The 20,395-nt window shown below is 31.2% G+C and overlaps 1 protein-coding gene across 5 annotated transcripts in view; it reads right to left on the reverse strand.

The window, feature by feature from the left end:
* Window positions 1-20,395, reverse strand: part of LOC134259740 (soluble guanylate cyclase 88E-like) — a 54,760-nt gene that overhangs the window by 18,617 nt on the left and 15,748 nt on the right. For 2 of the 5 annotated variants that reach the window (XM_062742338.1, XM_062742340.1), the window contains 5 exons: window positions 15,587-15,648; window positions 9,664-9,839; window positions 4,689-4,813; window positions 2,140-2,986; window positions 1,731-1,899 (listed from right to left, as the gene is read on the reverse strand). In XM_062742338.1, coding sequence (XP_062598322.1) covers window positions 1,731-1,899; window positions 2,140-2,922 — 952 coding nt within the window. In that variant the 5' untranslated portion in view covers window positions 2,923-2,986; window positions 4,689-4,813; window positions 9,664-9,839; window positions 15,587-15,648. Of the gene's footprint in view, window positions 1-1,730; window positions 1,900-2,139; window positions 2,987-4,688; window positions 4,829-9,663; window positions 9,840-15,586; window positions 15,649-15,887; window positions 16,194-19,324; window positions 19,525-20,395 lie in introns of those variants that run through there. The other 3 variants (XM_062742339.1, XM_062742341.1, XM_062742342.1) reach the window with 3 other exon arrangements.

Genomic DNA, 20,395 nt, shown 5'->3' on the forward strand with positions numbered 1-20,395 from the left:
GAAGAATACGGAAAAAAACATAAATCTGTATTTTCATTATCTTGACTAAATTTCAGAGAACTTTCTCTTGCTGGAGGTAAATCATTAAGCTCGGATTAATATCTTGTGACAGTGTTATTAGATTATTCCATTATTAGTTTTCTGAAGTTTGAGCGCTTGATAAATTAAACGAATTATAGCTTATATAATTTCTTTCAAAATTGTTAATGGATGACGGAATAAGTTTTTAATAAACCGAGTTTAATAAGAAAACTAATGGGAATTTGATTATATTAATTCAAGACCAATAAGAGTTCTAAAATATCTCTTGACTAGACAGAATTTTCTATCAATGATTAAAGAAAAAGTCATCAATAAACTTGTATTCCCAACAGCTTTTCCATCAGCTTCAGAATTATTTTAAGTTTAATTTGACAATAAGATCAATCTTTTGGTTTTAATGATTCCTCTAGTTCTCTTAATATATTTATTTTATAATGCAGTATCTGTATAAGTTCATCTGGAAATCTTGGTTTAATCAAAATATGCATCACAATGCATTTTTCTGGCATCCAGAAAAGGAAGTTTTAGATTTTTGGAAAAACTTCCTGATTCAAGCATTGCCTCGGTCTTGATGTGTTGCGTATATTTTTTTTAAGTAGAAACAAATAGCCTAGACAAGAACAAGACATTGATTAAAATAGGAAGTTGACTTAAAAAACTTCGTCCCCCCATTTTGGTTCCATTTAGCTCCAGGGTAAGTCTTCACTTACTTTGAAAGCTTTAACATAAGTAAATATTGTTATGTCTTCACCTGGTTAGTGTTTCTTTGAGAAAAAAAATTAAAATTCGTCTTTTAATTTATTTATTATTAACTTTCCTTGATAGGAGATTTTACTGTTTATTTTTTTTAAAAATCTGAACCATCTCTTAAAAAAATATGGTTTGTGGCAAATTATTGGTTGATATTCTTCTATTGGAGCTTAAACAGTCAAATATGTGACGGACAGACACACAGGCAGCTCAGAAAGACATATGCCATATATTTTTCTTTCAGAAAAAAAAAACGTGGGCGAGCTAAGCTCATAAGTTGCACCAAAAATTCTAATTCAGTTTTAAATTGTTAATGATGTTGATTTGAAACTAGTATGCTTGGCAAATAATATAAAAAATTGTGTTTCAGGAAAATTCTAATCACTTTAAAGATAATTGTATGCTCTTTTGAAGGGCTAATTGATTTATTTTGGCGGACGTTTAGTTAGCAAATAATTTAATGACGTTTATCTAAGTTAACTATTACGTCATGTTTAACAAAATAAGATTAAAATGCCCGGCAAAAGTGCAGAGGCTAAGTTATCGTTAAAAATTCATTATGCTAAAAATTGCGATAGTGTTATGTTATTTCTCCTTATGTTGTTATCAACAATAGAACAAGACATTAACTATCTTGTTTTCACTGAATTTAAAAATCAACAACAGTTCCCTTGTCACGAAGTGTCCCTATTTCAGGTTCATCAACACAGATATGAGAAAAAAAACATTCTTAGGATAATAGTAAATGTCTGTGATCCCTAAATAAAATATTTCGTAAAGAGATCATTTATATTACATTTTCGTAGAAAATTATGCTGATACCATTTGCCTTTCAATAAGAATTCAAAGATCTTTAATATGGAAATTCAATGGTATTTAGCAGATGTTAGTTAGAAAAACAAAAGGATATTGGACTTTGAAAAAGTAATATAACTTACCTGTCCCATTACTACTAAGTGTGTCGGAGCTGCTCATAGAGCGTTCTTTCTTTTCCTCTTTCGCGCCCTTTTTAAATGCCTCTCTCGCAATTTCTTCAAAAGGGCACCCTGATCTCTTGGGTGATTTGTGAGATTTCAATTCAAATACGTTGTTTGTATGTTCTAAAATCTACAATACAGTGAATTGTTGTTTCCAATATTAAGCAAAAGAATTATATATGTTGAAGAAATATTAAAATCAGACACAAGCAAATTAAAATCATTTCTTGCTATTGGTCTTGGCCTAAAGATACGCTACAGTTAAGGTGGTTTCACTGGGGTGGAGACTTATTTGTATGTCTCAATTTGATTCAAAGAACCTTTGGACATGTTAAATAAATTAGACTTAATTCCACCATGTTTAACATACCTTATCCCATTTAAAATCAATGAGTGGACGGGTCAATGTAAATAACGTATTAAGTTTTTGTCCTTTTGCTGAAGGGAAGACTGCCGCGATCCCTGAGCCAATTCCTTTGATTTCAAAACTCCTAGTGAAGACAATATGAAACGGAAAGAGATTAAAAAACATCACGCTGTTCAAAGGAAGAGTGTTCGAAGCGAATGCTTGCTGCTTCACTAATTCTTCTTTGTAAGCGTTATTTTCAAAATGTAACCTAAATACTACATGAGTAGTACTCTCCTGAATCTCTACACTGACTACATCGATGACAATTTCGATTTTGTAAAACAATTTTCCCACTTGTCGAATTTGTCCTTTCACATAGTGTATGAATCCCTTTCTCTTACTTCTGTAATGAAGTGTCAATCCGCTTGTACTTTCGTTTGTGCAAAAGAATGATGGCGGTTTCAGTTTTGGATAACTGAATCGTAAATATTCATGGAGATTGTCTAGTCCATTTAAGAAATCCCTCATGTTCCTACCGAGAACACTCAGAATTTTATCGTATCCATACTGACCAACAAAACTCACAAACGACACACCGAAGGCGTCCATTATATCATCTTCATTTATGTCCAAAACGAGAGAGCATGCGCGAGCTATGTCTGGTATGATTGTTTCTGAGTACCTCTTATGGGTGGAAAACGCCATCGTTTCCACGCGGGCCAATTTGCGAATTCTCTCCCAGGCATCTTCACCATACGTTTCTTTAATGTAATTTTCAACCGATTCTAGCAGTAACCCGTACATCTTTTTGGAAGACTTCACGTGACCAAACGCCTCATCTGTGTTTCCTTCGGGACTATCCTCATTTCTGAAATTTTTTTTATAAATATAAAAGGATGCTTGTGATAATTATGATAAAGATGATTTTTTCAAAGTAGAAAAAGTTTTTGAAAATTTTAGATGTAAAAATAATTTGATGATCACTTTTAAAAAACCTTACATTTGAATATTAAAGCATATTCTCATGAAATACCTTAAAATACTTACGAATCAGACGATATTGGACTAAACCTATTCATTTTCGACTTAAAATGACTGAGATTTATAGGAAAAACTTTCTATATCCAAAAACATGTTCACAAAAATTCTTAGCCCAACCGTTTCCATTTTATTTTATTTTACAATCAATTATAAATGCTTTTGCATACGTTACAATGGAAGCAGGTCTCTTGGAGACAGCTGATTCTATTTATTGTTTCCAATGCGTCAAGCGGAAACACGTGATCTCGCAACTTCTCGTACGCAATGTTGGGATAAGCGACAAATGACGGATAACCAATCGAGGTAGAAGACAAATTTGTAGTCACTAAAGACATAAATCCTGGGAACAATTGAGGTATCCTTTTTGAATAATGAACCCAGCAGTTCATAATTAAGAAATATGGACAAAAAGACTTCCGGGATGGCGAAGAGTTATGCATTTTCATTCATTATACGAATTTCTATTTGGTTATAACTTCCGCTATGCAAGTTTTTAGATTAACGCTGGTATAGAAAATAAAAATCTCAATCTTTTAAAATTTATCTGCTCTATGAGGCAAATCTCACGAGTATCTTTTCAAATCTATGTTCCTATTCCTTATATTTTCAAACAATGACAAAGGAATACATTTTGAATCGTGTTTTATCTTTGCTAGATCAGTATAAAATATTAAAAAGCACTAAATTTTGAATTTTAGAGGAGGAGATATCTCAAGTTTGAATGGTTATAATGCTTCTAATGAAATCCAGACAAAAGTGGGTTTCGGTGAACAAAAAAACTAAAATGCATTTGCCACTAAATGTTGACGCTGAAATGAATTGAAATATTGGTTAACTAGAACAAAATATGACTTTTTAAAACAAAAATAAAAAAAAGTATGCCTTAAGTTTAACCTTGAAATTTTATTTTTATTTTTACTCGTGGGAAAGAAGAGCTTTAATTGAAAAAAAAAATCAATCATATATACATCAAACTGACTTTCATGTAGTTTCAGGTTTTGTATCAAAGACGACCTATAAAGAATTCCATAGTAAAACGTATGCTTTGATGAGAAACCTATCATCCTGATATTCTGAAACACGTTTAGAAGTTACGAGAAAACGGTAGTAAAAGACCAATTGCAGGGCCACCATAAAACATCTCTTAATGAAGCAAAACAAGAGTGATTGCATGACACCGACTACTTAAATACTAGCGTGAAGATGGAATAAAACTGCTGATTGCTGCACATTAACACATTTACGAACTGTAGACATTCATTAATTAAGGCACACAACAAAGCAGGGCGGAAAAGACGCGAAAGACAATCGGAAATTTTCGTCTTTATCTTCCATCGTGCATGGCACTGATTTATACATGGAAAACTTTTTGGAGTTGAAAAAGTTCAAAGTATTATTTCAAGACAAAGCATAAAATAAACATAGTTCGTTAAAAGCAAAATACATTAAGCTAGTCAAAATAAAATAAACTACAAAAATGTCTCTGTTGAGCCAAGCATAAACAGGAACAAATTTAAATATATACTTACACTTTTCTAATGTTTTTAACTTCGTCGAACAAGATCTACTGTAAAATGTGAATCCCTTCTTTCCGTCAAAAAAGTAGATAGGAGTCCAATTCATCAGCTAGTTCATCCTTTTTAGTTATCTCATCCTGAAAAGTTTAAAGCTACACAATAAAACATTTATTAAAAAATTTCAGCAAGTCATGAGTGAAAAATTTAGTTACAAGATTAAGACATGTATCCTTAATACATCACTGTGGATTTTTCTAAGAAAAATGAATTGTCCTTGTCATTTTTTTTTTATTTATTTGTGTATTTTTTATTGAATAGTTAGTTTAGACGTTTTAATTTTAGACTTTGCTGAGTTCCAATTATACTCCAAAGACTTCCTTTTATTCATAAAATGAAAAAAAAAGAAATGAAAAAAGTATAATAAAAGGATTCGGAACGTCAAGAGAAAATAGAATGACATGCATTGAAGAGCTTCCCAAATGAGTGCATTAAGCTTTTCTCCTTGTGAAATACGACATTTCCGTGACGGAGAAAATATCCAGACCCAGTGAATGTAAGGAAAAAATGGGTATATATCAAAGTATCGAAAAGAGAATCCAGTCAAATGTAAGACGAAACCCTATAAACAACAGTCGTATCCTGTAATTGTAAAGAGATCTGCTCCGCTGCGACCCAAATCTTCCCGCGGCAGCCAAACTGATTATCATTAATGGCTGAAGACCAAAGACTTGTCGTCATTGTGACGATCAAGATACTCTGAATGAAATACTACTCTATCGAGGGACATTATAGGAACTGTTATGTATTCTGCAAACGTACATAATATGATTAACAAAAGGCGGCTTAACATGTTAATCTGTAAGAGACCGAAGTGACATGTGTGTGCCTCTTAGTACTCTCAGTGCTAAGATTAATCGTGTTACATAGAATGCTTAACCTCGAGATATCATAACTTTTAATTCTAACGATTGAACTGATCAATAAAGATGTAATAAAATAGAAAATTATAAGTAACTGACCTTGCAACAGAAGCTGTAATCTAAATGGTCACAAACAGTCTATGTTAATTATTGAGATTTAAATGAGTCTGAATTTTACATTTTCGTCTGAAAATTTGTTGAACTCCAAAAATTGCTCTTGACATTCATTTAACGTGTGTAAGGTTCATAATGAATTTACAGGTTTCAAAAAAGATACAATTTTTATAAACCGAAGGGAACCAATGAAAATCCATATACATTTATCAAGATTACCAAGACCTAGAATTAAGTTACCTTAAAAGAGATCTGTACAAATATCATTGTCATTTGTAAATCTATACCACTGTGTAAAATATTTGGTTCCATAACAATTCTCGGATATTCTGGTTTTTATGACGTAGTTATTTCTTTTTTATATTTACAAATTCGCCATTTCTTTGATTATTCTCTGAATACAAGTCAAGTGGCAGGATCATAATTCACATGAGGATGAAAACACATTGTAAGTGCTTATAAAATAAGGAACTATGGAATGATTGTAAACATTCTACAACAGCGAATACTCTCCATTCAATAAGGAAAATGAATATCGCATATTTTTATGCAAATATAAAGTAATACCCAGAGATATCGTATAAACGTTGCATATAATTGCATATATAAAGATAACTGTATTTGGGACATGAGTGGGCACAGAGAAAGTTGCATACATATTAATGAAGATGGACACTTAAAGATTAATACATGTATATAGTCAGCAGGCTTAATAACAATATAAACAGAACATAAGAGGAACGTGCTAAAGGGCGTGTTACAAGGGATGAAACAAATATGATAATAATTTCCTTAAGTAAATTTCATATATTATTTTTAGTCCCAATAACCTAACAGCATGGTGTTTGCTTTCATTTAATTCTAAAAAAGTAAGTTCACGGTAATGTTTTAAACGTTATCCCTTCTTTGGATTCATAAAGAAAATTGTTTGTAAAGTAAAAACAATTGTTGAAATGTGATATGTTAAAAAGAATAAAACAAACCCATCGAATCACCGGCCCATTAATTACAACAGACAAATAAACAAATAAATACGCATTACACATTACTTTCTACATTTTCAAATATAACTTGGGATTTAAAAAGCCTCTAGATTTTGTCTTGAAATATTAAAATGATTAACCAGTTTTTATAACGCTATTGGAAACTATATAAAAAAGGCACTTGAGAACTGCAATATTGAGTTAGCAAAACTGTTATTATTGAGAACTGGTTTCATTTTTGAGATCTGCACCAAAACAATTTATAAAATATCGTATTGTCATTTTATTTTTACACTGAATTGTCTACAGATTTTTCGATCATGACAAAGAGCAACCAGCGGTTGTAACCAATTGACAGAGGAACACTCACTCCTTAGTGGCACCTGATCCAGTGCACCTCTGAGGTTTTCAGAGGTGGTTTGCTATCTCAGTTTGTATTGTTTGAATGACAGTTTGAGCTTCATTACCGTATGTTATCTCTATATCTCCGAGAGAGTAAATTTCTTGATATTGATGTTATAAATTTTCATTCTTTAATTTCCAAAACTACCTTTTGTGTGATGGTTTTGCCAAAACAAAACCAGAATAAATTATTAAAACACATTTATGATAGATTGAAAGATTAAAGATGTTATTCCAACAAACATACACCGTATAACCTATTTTGTTTCTATTCACATACATATATTGAAATAGTAATGCCTTTTGATATTTTTCGTTTAAGTGATTTCAGATACTGTTAAAATAGTTTGTAGATAATAATAGTTTTTAGAAAAACATATTCTATTCAGCCTATTTTCTTCACTCCATAATAAAATATATGTACTTGTACTTGCAAACTGCTTTTAAAGGACGATTTCCAAAAAGTGAATATTCATATATGAAACACATAGGTTTTACGTATACATCAATTTGTAAACCGTGTTGTTTTATGAACTTATTATTTTTAAAAGTTATCAAAATCAAGTATAGCCACGTCTTATAAATTAGCACAGTGGATTAATTAGTGATTCGGATAGGATTTGGGCATTAGAGTTAAAAATTACACTATATCAAATTACGAGAAATTTTGTCTTTGAAGTTTGGTGGCACCCTAATACATAACTCCATTTTACTTTTCTTTTTGGGGAAATAAACACGACATTATATATTAAAAAAAAAATATACCGTCATATGTAAAAATTCAGTTAACTTAATCAATGATGTTTTTCTTTGCTTCGTTGGGTTATATTCTTTGAAAACCGGAAATCATCACAAGATTGTAAGCAACCAACAAGCAAAGACATCAAAAAGCAACGGAATGAACACCGATTATTATGAGCAAATCCAAATAAAATCACCCATCAATTAGGAAAATCCTTTCACTTTTATCCTTGTTCAAATCGTTATAATACATTTGCACATCAAAAATATGGTCATGTCAAAAGGCTCGAAGCAAACAAGGCAAACAAAACACCATTTACGTAGTCATGGAAAGAAAAGGGGTATAAAAAATTGTATTCATCATTTTGAGTTACGCAAATATATAGTCTCCATTTATAACTTTTATTGTTCATAATTAGTATAATATTTTTAATTTAAATAAAAGAAATTAAGTCAAGAATTGAGTTTACAGCTTTTTTCTCTTTTTACAGCTGTGAAGAATAGGGGAAAAAAAGAATTGCCCTATTCATTGATATTGTATTTGTTTGCTCTCGTACTACGACAATCAAGCGCATGCTGCTGAATTTTTGCTTTGCTTGTCTTTGGTTTACACAGTAAACAAAAAACTTTTTTTTCCGATAACACAAATCAAGTTTAATACTCCTGATTAAAAATAGGCACATATGCACTATACTTGACTTACTACGTCTTCCATAAAAAGGGAAAAAAATTGCTATTGATTATAAAACGATCCCTATTAGCACTATGCATAAAACTGATAGAGGTTAGCAATCATAAAAAAAATTGTCAATTTATCATTACGTGATGTGAACATATCTTTACGTTATGTCCATTTTTTATGAGGTGATGTAAATATTTCTTAACATCATGTCAATGCTGCATTGCAAAGACGAATACGGAGAAGGGATTTTTTGAAGAACGGTTTTATTAAGCAAAGGCTAGAATCAGATCATTAGACGCAAGATGAAACTTCAGGATTTATAAAACCAATGCTAGGAATAGATCATTCGGCGCAAGCAGAATGATCTAAAAAGAATGTTGTTATACTAGAAACCTCATTAAGTACATGTAACAGCAATTGAATTACAATATCCATTTATCAAAATACCTTTTGTTTTAGGACTCTAACTCTTCTATCAAAGGAAGAATGCATTTTAGAAAAATACCATTTTCATGTAAATTTTCATAAAGAGTTGACATAATGTAATGGAAGGTTGACACAATGCAATAGTAGTGTGGGTTAATGTCATAAAGAGTTGACACAATGTAATGGAAGGTTGACACAATGCAATAGTAGTGTGGGTTAATGTCATAAAGTATTTGCAATAGTAGTGTTCTGCTATAAGGCAGTGATGGCGTTCCATACTCATGTAAATTTTGTATTTACTGCCCATCCGGTAAATTCAAAACGTTCAACATAACACAACACTTGTTTTATATGTAATTCATTCTTTACAATACGCAATTTTTACAATAAGATGCCTATTGATAACAAAAAAATATTATGCGTAATCACTTTATATATTAGAACAAAGACAATTATAATACATTTATTTTATAAGAAATGATAAAATTCAATATGATGTACATGTAGTTCAATCAACAAAAACTTGAATATTATCAAAGCAGATTTTATTGTAAACACGCACAAATTCAGCTAATAAAATTACCCTATAGGAAAGAATATCAATTTGTCCATTTTCCAGAAAAAATTGACGACTAATTTACTCAGCAACAGTTGTCAAAGATGACTTTGCCAATATTATAAAAATAATGGAAAATTCCACAGAAATTTTTTTTTCTTACCTGTCTATGTTAATCTCGCTCCAAGTTTACAAGAACACACGATCATGCTTAGGTAACTTCGCAGGTGTCCAAGAAAATAAGGTTAATTACTGCAATATTAATTGTATTGCTGTGGATGAGTTCTGCTTAATGTCCAGTAGAGATTGGTCAATGTGGTCAAATGCTTTCTTCGTGTGCTGCAATCAAACCAAATAGAGATAATTGGGAATTATAGGTTACCATCGTATTGAAAAAAATCATAGGGAGACATACTACTGTGATAGAAAATGAAGATATCAATAAGAATATTACAAAAACAGAATTTTTTAATTAAAAATCTCTGTTAATTTGCTTTATTTAATTAGGTGATGACACTTTTTGTATGAAAATGTGCCGTATCTTAACGGTTATTATCATGGTCAATTGATATGAATACGTAACTTTTCACATAAAGTGTTCCTTAAATAATTAATCAAACACGTTTGATATCTATTACAGCTTACATTTTTGAATTAATTAATGTGATGCTATTAGATGTATGTCTAAGTAATAACTGCTGCGCCACTTACAATGGTGAAAACACCTTCATCTTTTATTTCATTTTGTATCGACATATGAAGGCGTAAACTCAGGAAAGAAACCATTCTAATATCAAGTTATCCAATACAGCTTTTGTATAGGAATGATGTCATTTTATACACAAGAGATTTAAAACGTCACATTTATACACAGGGGCCAGTAACATGCTAAATTTGAATTTACGTATTGACTATATATATATATATACAAAAAAAGATCTTTTTTTGTATATATATAGTCAATACGTAAATTCAAATTTAGCATGTTACTGGCCCCTGTGCATTTATACATGTACCTATTTCACAAATTATCTACAGACATATGCTATAGTTTTCTTGTAATTTAGTGATGTGCTTAAAGTACATTGAGAGAAATGCATGTTCTTCTTGCATTAAGATATCTGGTTCTCAGGGGTTTTATTTCACAAAAAGAGCGGAGGTGTATAATACGAGAACAATCCAACCCTGCTCTGTGAAAAAAAAAACGTAATTCAATTCCAACAGTTCATAAAAAGTTTTTAAAATAAAAACCTGCAGTCAGTTTCATTGTTTTGACACATTTTTCATTAATTTTATTTTATTTTAAAGAAGTTAGTTCCATTCCTTAGACAATAAGAGGAATACTTGTTCTGTATTAGAAAACGATAGGCACTGCATTTCCGTATGATGCAGCAACCACATTAATAATGTTGGTAATCTTTCAAGCCCACAAAGTGCCAGAATAAATGTGATAAGACATTTTAACAATACATCTAGACGTAGGGCGTAATCATGAACATCGATCATACAATAGGCCAAATATACATGAAGTGACAGTCTCATTTGATTCACTTTTATCTTACATTAATAAACAATAAAGTCTTCATCAAATTTGAACTGAACTTTATATTTTAGAACGGACTTCTTGAAAAAGCGTAAGGAAGACCATAATTGGATTCTTTAAATGCAGAAAACAATGTAGTGGTTTTTTTTATTCCGATACATTTCAAGTGGAAGTCTACAAATCCCCCTAAAGATATTCCCACTGTTGCCTAAACATTTTCAATTAGAAACAAACCTTACAGTACAGTGTACCTATATATTGAACATCTAAAACAAATACAGTGCACATGTTCTTACTCTGTCTCTTATAACATAGTTTTACAGGATTCTTCAGGTGATATTAATATAGTTGAAAATGGACATATAAACATCATGTTATCATTTAAAAGGGTCCTAAGTACAGAAAGAATCATAAATATTTTCTTTTTTATAATAAATTCTGTCCAGAAAATTGCCAGAAGTAAGAAGGCAATATGCAGACCACATATTCCTCCGTTTTCAAAAAAATAGGGAAGTATTAAAAGAATTGGAAAGCCAACATGAAATGTATGATTAGGTTCACAATGACCTTGTCAGCAAATACAGCCTATCATTAATTCGTATGCTGACTAATTTTTACTTACAAATTTTTAGGTCATTATTTACACACTGATTTGCCTACAGATATTTTCATTTTTTACAACAAAGTAAAAACGGCGGTGGTGATCGGTGGTGGTTTTCGGTCTGTTACAATATATTCCAGAAATAATGCTATGAAATATGCATAACAAATGTTAAAATTCTAAAGAACTTTTTAAAAGTTTAAAATAAGAACACTATTCAGAATCAAATATATCAAATGATATTACTTTAAAGCACTTTATACAACAATTCCTCATAATAAATTAAAAAAAACTTATTCTCTGATATTATAGACAAACTCTTCTTCAAGAAAATGGAACTAGAATATTTTTAAATTCTTCCGATTGTTCACGTACAAAGTTACTTTGAAAAAAAAAATCTGACTACACATAAGACTTCTGAAGATAATATTTTAAGGATGCTGGAGTTCCTTGACGACCTTGGAGACAAGGTTTTCCAGCAATCTATTTGTATTCCGATGGGCTTTAATTGTGCTAATTCATACGCTTGTCATGTTTGTTTTCCTATGAAACAGAATTTAGTCAAAATTTTCTTCAACAGAAGGCTTTCGATGGCCTTCACTCGACTCTCAAATATATTGATGAACTTTCACATCTATTAATAAACCATGTTAAATTTTATTCCTATGTCGACTCGATATATCCCATGTATTTAACTCAGAATAAAAGACACCACAAAGACTTTACAACTCTTTCAACTACGTGGATGTTTTACAGACTAAAGACGTTAGGGACCAACTAACAACTAAATTGCATGTGATACAAGATGACTTCAGCTTTCGCATCGTCAACTTTCCTTATTTATATAGTGATATATATACCATTCTTTTATAGGTCTTCATTGCAAAAATAAATATTCAGAATAGTTTGAAAAAACAAGTTTGCTGAAAAATCATATCAGTTTCAGAATTTGGGAAAATATGAGGTCTCAAAGCAAAAGAATATTCTCATCCAGAACGCCTTCATAATTAAAAAAAAAGTATGCATTCTATTTCTGCATTAATGACCTTTAAGTAATTGTACCAGTTCAAAATATGACACACCCTAGTTGTACATAAACATATCATTCCAGTTGTACAATGAAAAGGATGTACTTTAAACTTGTATCAATGTATTTGTAATAGTCACAAGATATAAGTTTTTTTTCCGATTCAATTTGATTTTTGATGGTGATAAAAAGAAAGATGTTATCATGTTTAATCTGCCAAAAAGAGCCATCGAGTCTTGGTTTCTTGCTCATATCTTCCGCCTTTTGCTCAAATAAACGATTCTGGATGGGTTTATGGAAACAAACATTAAAGCAAATATATATTTAAGATAACAAGTTCATGAAAAATTATTTGAATTATCGGAAAACGATATCATATAAAATATTTTAAACTGTTTTTATTTTTTTTATAGAAACTTCTTGCTCTCATAAAGATGTTAAAAGTAGACAATATTATCCGTGTATTTCTGAATGAAATTTAAGGCATTTGTATTTTATATTCGGAAACAGTGAGTGTGATTATAATCTTCAAAACATCAAGATTATTAGATTTTGTTCCAAAAACGAAAAGAAATATTTACCATCAATCTGTATAGGAGTTAACACTATAATCCCATCTCTGACTTTTTAAATAACCGTGTTTGCTCTACTCCTGATTCGTATTTGTTTGAATGGAGCTTTTGACTGGACCTTATGCCTAAAGAGCTTGATGTTTTGTATCTCCATATTTCATACCTTTCTTATGTGTTTATGTGTTTTTTATACTTAAAATAGTAACGCATACAATATTAACTTTTCCAAACCGGATTCACTCATTGATTTTCATGTCTCTAAATTGAACCTCTCTGTCAGATTTTGAGGACAAACTAATTTATATAATAAGCTTCATTGCTGTATATTCTTTGTGATAGTTGAGTTTTTCTGAATAATGGAAATGTCGTTTTCTCTTATTTGTAGTAAATAAACATGTACAATTACAAAATAAACAAAATGAAATTATCGTTAATGTGATTCTACCCTCGTTTCTTTAATTTTTCCTTCTCTGTGCCTTGAAATACTTGACACTTTGTATTTCGCAAGTATATAACTTCTATAAAATGACATCTTTTTGTTGACATAAACTTTTCTCGAGCTGATACCACGGATGCAAAAAGTTCACGCAAATTTTGCTATTTATTTCTTCCTGTCCCGTTTCGACTGATTTGTTTCCACCTGCCATTGTTTTTATTTATCAATGTGCACGTGGATGTAACAGACAATGACCTCATAAAAATGTCCTTTGGCCATGCAAGAAAATGCTACACTTTATGTACATATATATACCTATAATTTACACATAGAAATCGATTGACAACTTGGATCTAATACGCACCTCCCCAGTAGCAATGATAATAGGGCCTGATAACAGAGACAATCTCTCTCTTTTTTTTTATTTATATACACACTTCATAAATTCTCAGCCGTCCGTGACATGGCCTATAACCTCTTCTGTTTTATTTTCAGTAAGTGTGATGTTTGTTTTTGTTTTTGTCTTCCAGATTAATTTGCAGCAATGCTTGAAAACGCCACTCATAATATGCAATTACTTTACATGTTACTTCAGAATCCATTTTCTAGAGACAAGCTTTTATCCTACTTTTGATAATCCTTTCTCTTCTAGGTTTTCCCTTAACCTTTTGAAAGCATGTCTGTTCTAAAGTTTTATTTAGAAACTATGTGTATTTTTTAAACTGATAAGCTACTTATGACACGAATTGATACTCGTTTCTGAGATAAGGATTTGTGTTTACTTAAAAAATAAAACTAGTTTTCTAAAATAGATAAATTTAGTGCTGGTCACTTTTTTGTTCCATGTATGCTATGCAAATTAATCAGAAGTGGTTGGGATAAGAGATGGTGATTCTTTAAATTAAATTTCGCGATATTTTGAATGAAATCAAGAAAATGATGGGAAACATATCATATTGAAATTCCGAAGGTTTTATAAAATAAAGATAGATGACTGGTATATGCAGCTATATATAAGGTATACTAGTATTTGTAATTCTTATTATTTTACCGTTCTCTGATCAATAGTCGTCACAAATGCAGAGATCAGTAGATGGCAATGGAAATATAAAAGCGTGCAATAAAATCTTCTACTTAACAAGGAATATATTCGTGATCTTCGAGGAAATAAGATTGACCTTACACTTGATATAATCCTAGAAAATCTCTCCAAAATCAAGATTTTGATGAACAGGAGCCCTCCCTAATTCAACAGTAATAGCCTAAAGTAAACAAAGAGATGATTTTTGTCGTCCATAGCGGGGTTTGATGAGTCGTCATGCGATGACTGTATTACTGTGTGTTAAACGAATCTATAACCCCACATGATAAATTCTCGGTGCAGAGTATTTCACACAGTTAACCATCTGTTGCAATTAAGTACAGGGGACCCGAAACGTGATCTAGACATTACACATCTAGAGTGAACAGACTTCACAGATAGAAAGGAAGAAATGGGGCCTTTTGTAACACATTATTGTGGTCTACGATTAAAGCAGAAGGCTTTATGATTCTCTAGGTGTTGAAATGATAAATGACTTTTCGAGCCTCTGTCTAGCTTACTACACGAACTGATTAAATACTATGATCACAGTGGCAAAGTTGACACATGCAATGAGAGTATAATTATTTTTGATTTTTTATGAGAATACTTGTAGCAAAAATTATTTTCAAAATGCACATAAAAAGAAATAAAAGAAAAGAAAAGGGAAAAAATTCGAATACTCAAAATTCATAGATATTTTTAAATCAGATGCGTGCTGTTAACGTTCAAATTGTATTTGCGAAACAAATTGGTAGTTTTTTTCTTGTAAAACAAAAAGTTCTATCCAATTTTAAAACCGGAGATAAGAATGCTTTCTACTCACATGTGATTTGTCGTCTGCTTTACAGCAGGTCACTGTCGTATGCTCCGAAAGACTGCTGTCTGCTGCAATGTGAAGTCAATACTAATGAATGCAAAGAAAACCACGATTAACAAGTAACAAGGGTAAACGGGATGCTAACACGTGGTATACTGTGACACAAGACAATTATATTCCAGGGGTATTTATTGATTTGTTTTTGTTTCAAACAAAACCTAATCTTGCAAATATTTTAGTGATGTCGGGAGAGGAGCAAACGCCGGATGCATCTTATAAATTTCCGATTTTGCGGAAAAAAGTAAACCTCTAAAAAATGGTGTGTTTCTGTAAGGCGTCGTATGTTTTATCTTTGAATCAAACTGTCAGAGATTGAGAGGCCAAAGTGTAAACAGTAAAGACAATCTGTGATAATATAACTATTTAATCCTGCCCCTTCTTCCGTGGGAATAATCACTTGCTATCGAAAGTGTATTCCTTCAGAAGCATCTAATCAGTAAAATATTTGATATGTTTACTTCCTTAATTTTCAGCGATTTGGTCCACTTAATACACTGATGCACCATATGCATCCTTTTCCAAGACAAACACTGATAACCCTTTTATCCCTAATCTACGAAGATTTTTTTCTTAATGCACATTGCACAATACACATTGTTTTTTTTTTTATCTTCATGTTCTATAAATATCCAGCCTAACGAAGGAGGAAGGAATCAGACTTCCTTTATCTTGAAGTTTAATGATACAAAAAACAAGTCCTTTTGTTTTCCAGATACAAATCAGAAAGAAAATATTTTTTGGGATATAATGCAAATTAAATGAAATCACCTACGGTGAATCTTTAAATTATTACTGGTTAAATGTCTCTCCAAATTTCCGACTGATTAAAATCAGAACATCTGTTACAATTCGTGATCGTATTTCATGGATCATAGCAATCGGAATATAGCTAGATATATCCTTTCGCAATCAGGTCTTTCGTGACTTATTTCTATATTTCCCCTATAGACTCAAATTCCGTCTGCAATCAAAATGCAAACACTGGAAATAGGTTTAAATGATGCACATAAAAAGTTAAATTTGAGCGATGTAAGAATTTTACAGACTATTGATAACAAGTTTTTTTCAAGACAGCGGATTTCCTTAACATTGTTTTTAAAAATAACAGCCGTAGCTTGGTATAATATTAACTTTAATTGTCGGAAGAATTTAATTTCTGCTTCCTCGTGATTTTTTTAGCCTCTTGAAGTCAGTGTTTATATGCAGGACAACTTTTTTTTAAAAGCCATAATTTCATAAAGGAAAAGGTAGTATAACGGCAATTTATCTTATACATATGGTAAACTCTAATATGTTTCAATAGAAACAATTTTTATTTGAAGAATTTTAAGCAAAAGCTTCTTCATATATATCGTATTAGCATTGAAACATGATGTCTCTACTTAGAAAAGAATTTAACAAAAGGTTTCAGACTGCATTCTCAATGTATTTTCTACTTTAAAAACTGACAGGTGTGTTAAAAAAACGCACTCGATAAAGGTTAATACAGTACATATGTTGTCTTCTGCTGTCTCTCAACCTAATATATATTTCAAAAAGAATGTGGAAGCTTGAAATTAGAATATAATCTGGAAAAATGACAAAACGATTGTTAATGCATAGAGAACAAGGAGATGGGCATCTGCGATATTAGATAGTGGCTATGATATAATACTGCAATGTAATTCCAGCCCTGTAATAAAATAAACTTATTTTTGATTTATTGTTTGATCTTGAATTTGTTGTTACTTCCTTAAAAAAATTACTTTATAGATGCACCAAGTTTAGATAATTTTCGACTATTTGACAAAGGATGCGAGATCACAATACCAACAACACATCACGTGATAACTAGCTTTATTTTGCTAGAATTGAATTTTGTTAAAGATACACACAAGCCAAAAGATTAAGAGAAATATAAATCCAAACCAAAGATATCGGGTATGAAATCCTGAATTCCAATATACAACATCTTTCGATTAGTGTAAATACAAATCAAGCAGAATATATATTTGACAAATGAAGGTCGTATGCCTTCATTTTGATTGATGAAACTTCAAATTATTTCACATAATGATACATTTCCAGTTTTCTGAAGCATGAAAAAAGGTGAGTGATTTAGCACTAAGAATGGCCTATTGCTCCATACTACAATGCTGAAGTAAATGAGCTATGAAGGCAGTGTTTATCTAACATGCATAATGAATGAATTATATTGAGATAACGAACAGTATTCAAGCTCAATAGTCCATTCACACAATATAAATCACAGCCTTGAAAGCATAAGAAGTAGGATCAGGTGCCATGGAAGAGTGAGCACTCCCTGCCGACCTGTCACACAGGCTGTGTACTACTTGTCATGATCGGGAAATAACGGAAGCATCCATATAGACAATTCAGAGTGTAACAATTAGCATGAAAAACTTTAATCGGCTTTTGTCTAAAAGATTCATTTAATTTGCTGACAAGGTCTTTGTATCGACCATACAGAATTTGCAAAATTATGACTTTAAACGAAATTGTGATATTCTTGTTACATCAACTTGTTGATCAATAAATTACCCCGTTTTAGAATATCTCCATTATAGAGCATGCTCTTGTGCCTCGAATCAAATAAGTGATATAACCCCGCAGATGATAAGGGTATATTGCTGCATAAGTAATGGAATTCAATTATTGAAATCATAACATTTATCATAAAGCTTTGATGTTAAGTTACCATTATGATATAATAATATTTCGTTAAAGGATATCTATTTGGTGAAAAGTAGTCGATTTGATCCAGACACAGTATGGGCTTTTCATGTTGCATTCAGCTTTAGCTTTTCTTCGGTATTACTAACGCCTGGAAAAGTGTTATCTTCTCTATTTCCTTAGCAATAAGCTATCCTAAAGTCTGTATCCCGCTATCGACTATCAGTTTGCAGGACCCAGAGAATATTGTCACTTCGTTTTCACAAAAGGTTTTCATTTGTCCTCTCTCTCTCTTGGGAAATGATCAATCAGTCCATTATTCAAGCAACAAAGTGGAATCCCTCGGCAGTTTTCCTTGTCAGAAACGATATTTTACTGTTAATCAGCACAAAATCGGAGTCAAGTTATTTCATGATAGATTAGAGCGAAATTAAAGAAGCCGGGGATAATTCATACGCAGTTAAACTTGCAAATTTATCTTTATAAATTCCTATTAATAAATAAAGAATACGTAGACATTTTTATGTGCCTCAATTAAGCATTTGACGTTCTATTATTAGATAAATCAACAATTTAAAGAGACATTATTCAGGTACAGTGTAAATAATTAGCTATTAGCATTCAATTTATGATAAGTTTAACATTCAAATCAATTTGTTATAAACTGATTAAGGAAGATGAAAAAAAAAAACTTACCGTGAATTTTAAACGATGTAACACAGTACTTTAAAAAAAATTAGAGCTAGGTTTTCACTCGATTTAATCTCTATAGAATTGATATTTCTTTAGGGTTAGTTATAAGCATAACCCATTTCTTAAGCTGAACGAATTTTGAAACAATAACACGATATGGTTTTTACTGTCAGCAGGTAATAAAATCACAAAAAACAAAACAACGGGCAATTCCACACGACACGGATATTCACTTTCAAAGAGCGCAGAAAGTTACTGAAATGTGAAATGGCCATTATTTTATAATGAAAAGAAACTGTTAAATGCCTCTCCACTTACTTTTCGTAGACCATGTGTTCTATCTATTTCATCGCATCGTGATCGCTGGAGATACCCATCCGTTTGTTTTGTAGGCGAAGAAAAACACCACGCAAAACACTCAATAAGATTTAAAGAAATTCCCTCATCTGATACACTCTAAGCTGATATACATGTATACTTCAACGAATATAGAACGCAATATTTCATAGCTACACGGAATCAATCAGTCCTTACAGTTTGAATTTTGCTCCAAAATTGTTTCAATTACATCGACAGCTCCTACGAATTAAGATTCAAAATAAACTCAGGAGAAAAATATTATGTATAAAGGTATATAAAATATTCATTTTTCAAAAGCATAGAAATAATATAATAAAGTATGAAAATTCCATTATTATTTCATCTAAATGCTGATCACATGTCGTAGTTCATAATAGATTAAGTTACAGTACGATCTCCGTCGTTTTTTATGTTTGTATGCCGAATAACAGAGAGTCTTGAGAGACATGTAATTTCGATATAAATATAATTCGACATTCATAATCTTATCTTTGAGCTTTCAGATGAAGTCAAAATCCTATATTGGGTTAATTGAGATCACTGGGGAGGCTATACATTAGACGCTTCTCAGAGATATCTAGACAGAAAAGCTTTTTACCCCCTTTGTTAAAAAAGCTAGAGATAACGTCAAAATTGATAGATTGTTTTGACTTTGATACAAAAATTCGCGGTTTTTTATGCAAACGATTTTGCTAAAAAAGTATAAATATAAAGATGGACAAAACGTTTGAAGGACAATGGGATAAAAAATTCTGAAAAGAATTAAATTGACAATATTCCCCTTTAATTGTGTATTGATGTAATTCACTAAAACATGTTTCACACTGTTACATGATTCACTATAAACATGTAACTCATTGATGTTAATCACTAAACCAAGTAACAAATTGACAAGAGTTTCCTGAATTCGGGACCATAAAACGTAGATGAGCTCACTTTTAATCTCAGTCTCACCTTTCATCCATATATTCCTTTTTTAGAAAAGTAGGACTGAGATCAAAAGTGAGCTCAACTAAGTCGTATGACCCC

The sequence above is a fragment of the Saccostrea cucullata genome, unplaced genomic scaffold (assembly GCF_032062105.1).
Source record: "Saccostrea cucullata isolate Sc308-1 unplaced genomic scaffold, CSIRO_AGI_Scuc_v1 ctg1546, whole genome shotgun sequence".
NCBI classification, from domain to species: domain Eukaryota; kingdom Metazoa; phylum Mollusca; class Bivalvia; order Ostreida; family Ostreidae; genus Saccostrea; species Saccostrea cuccullata.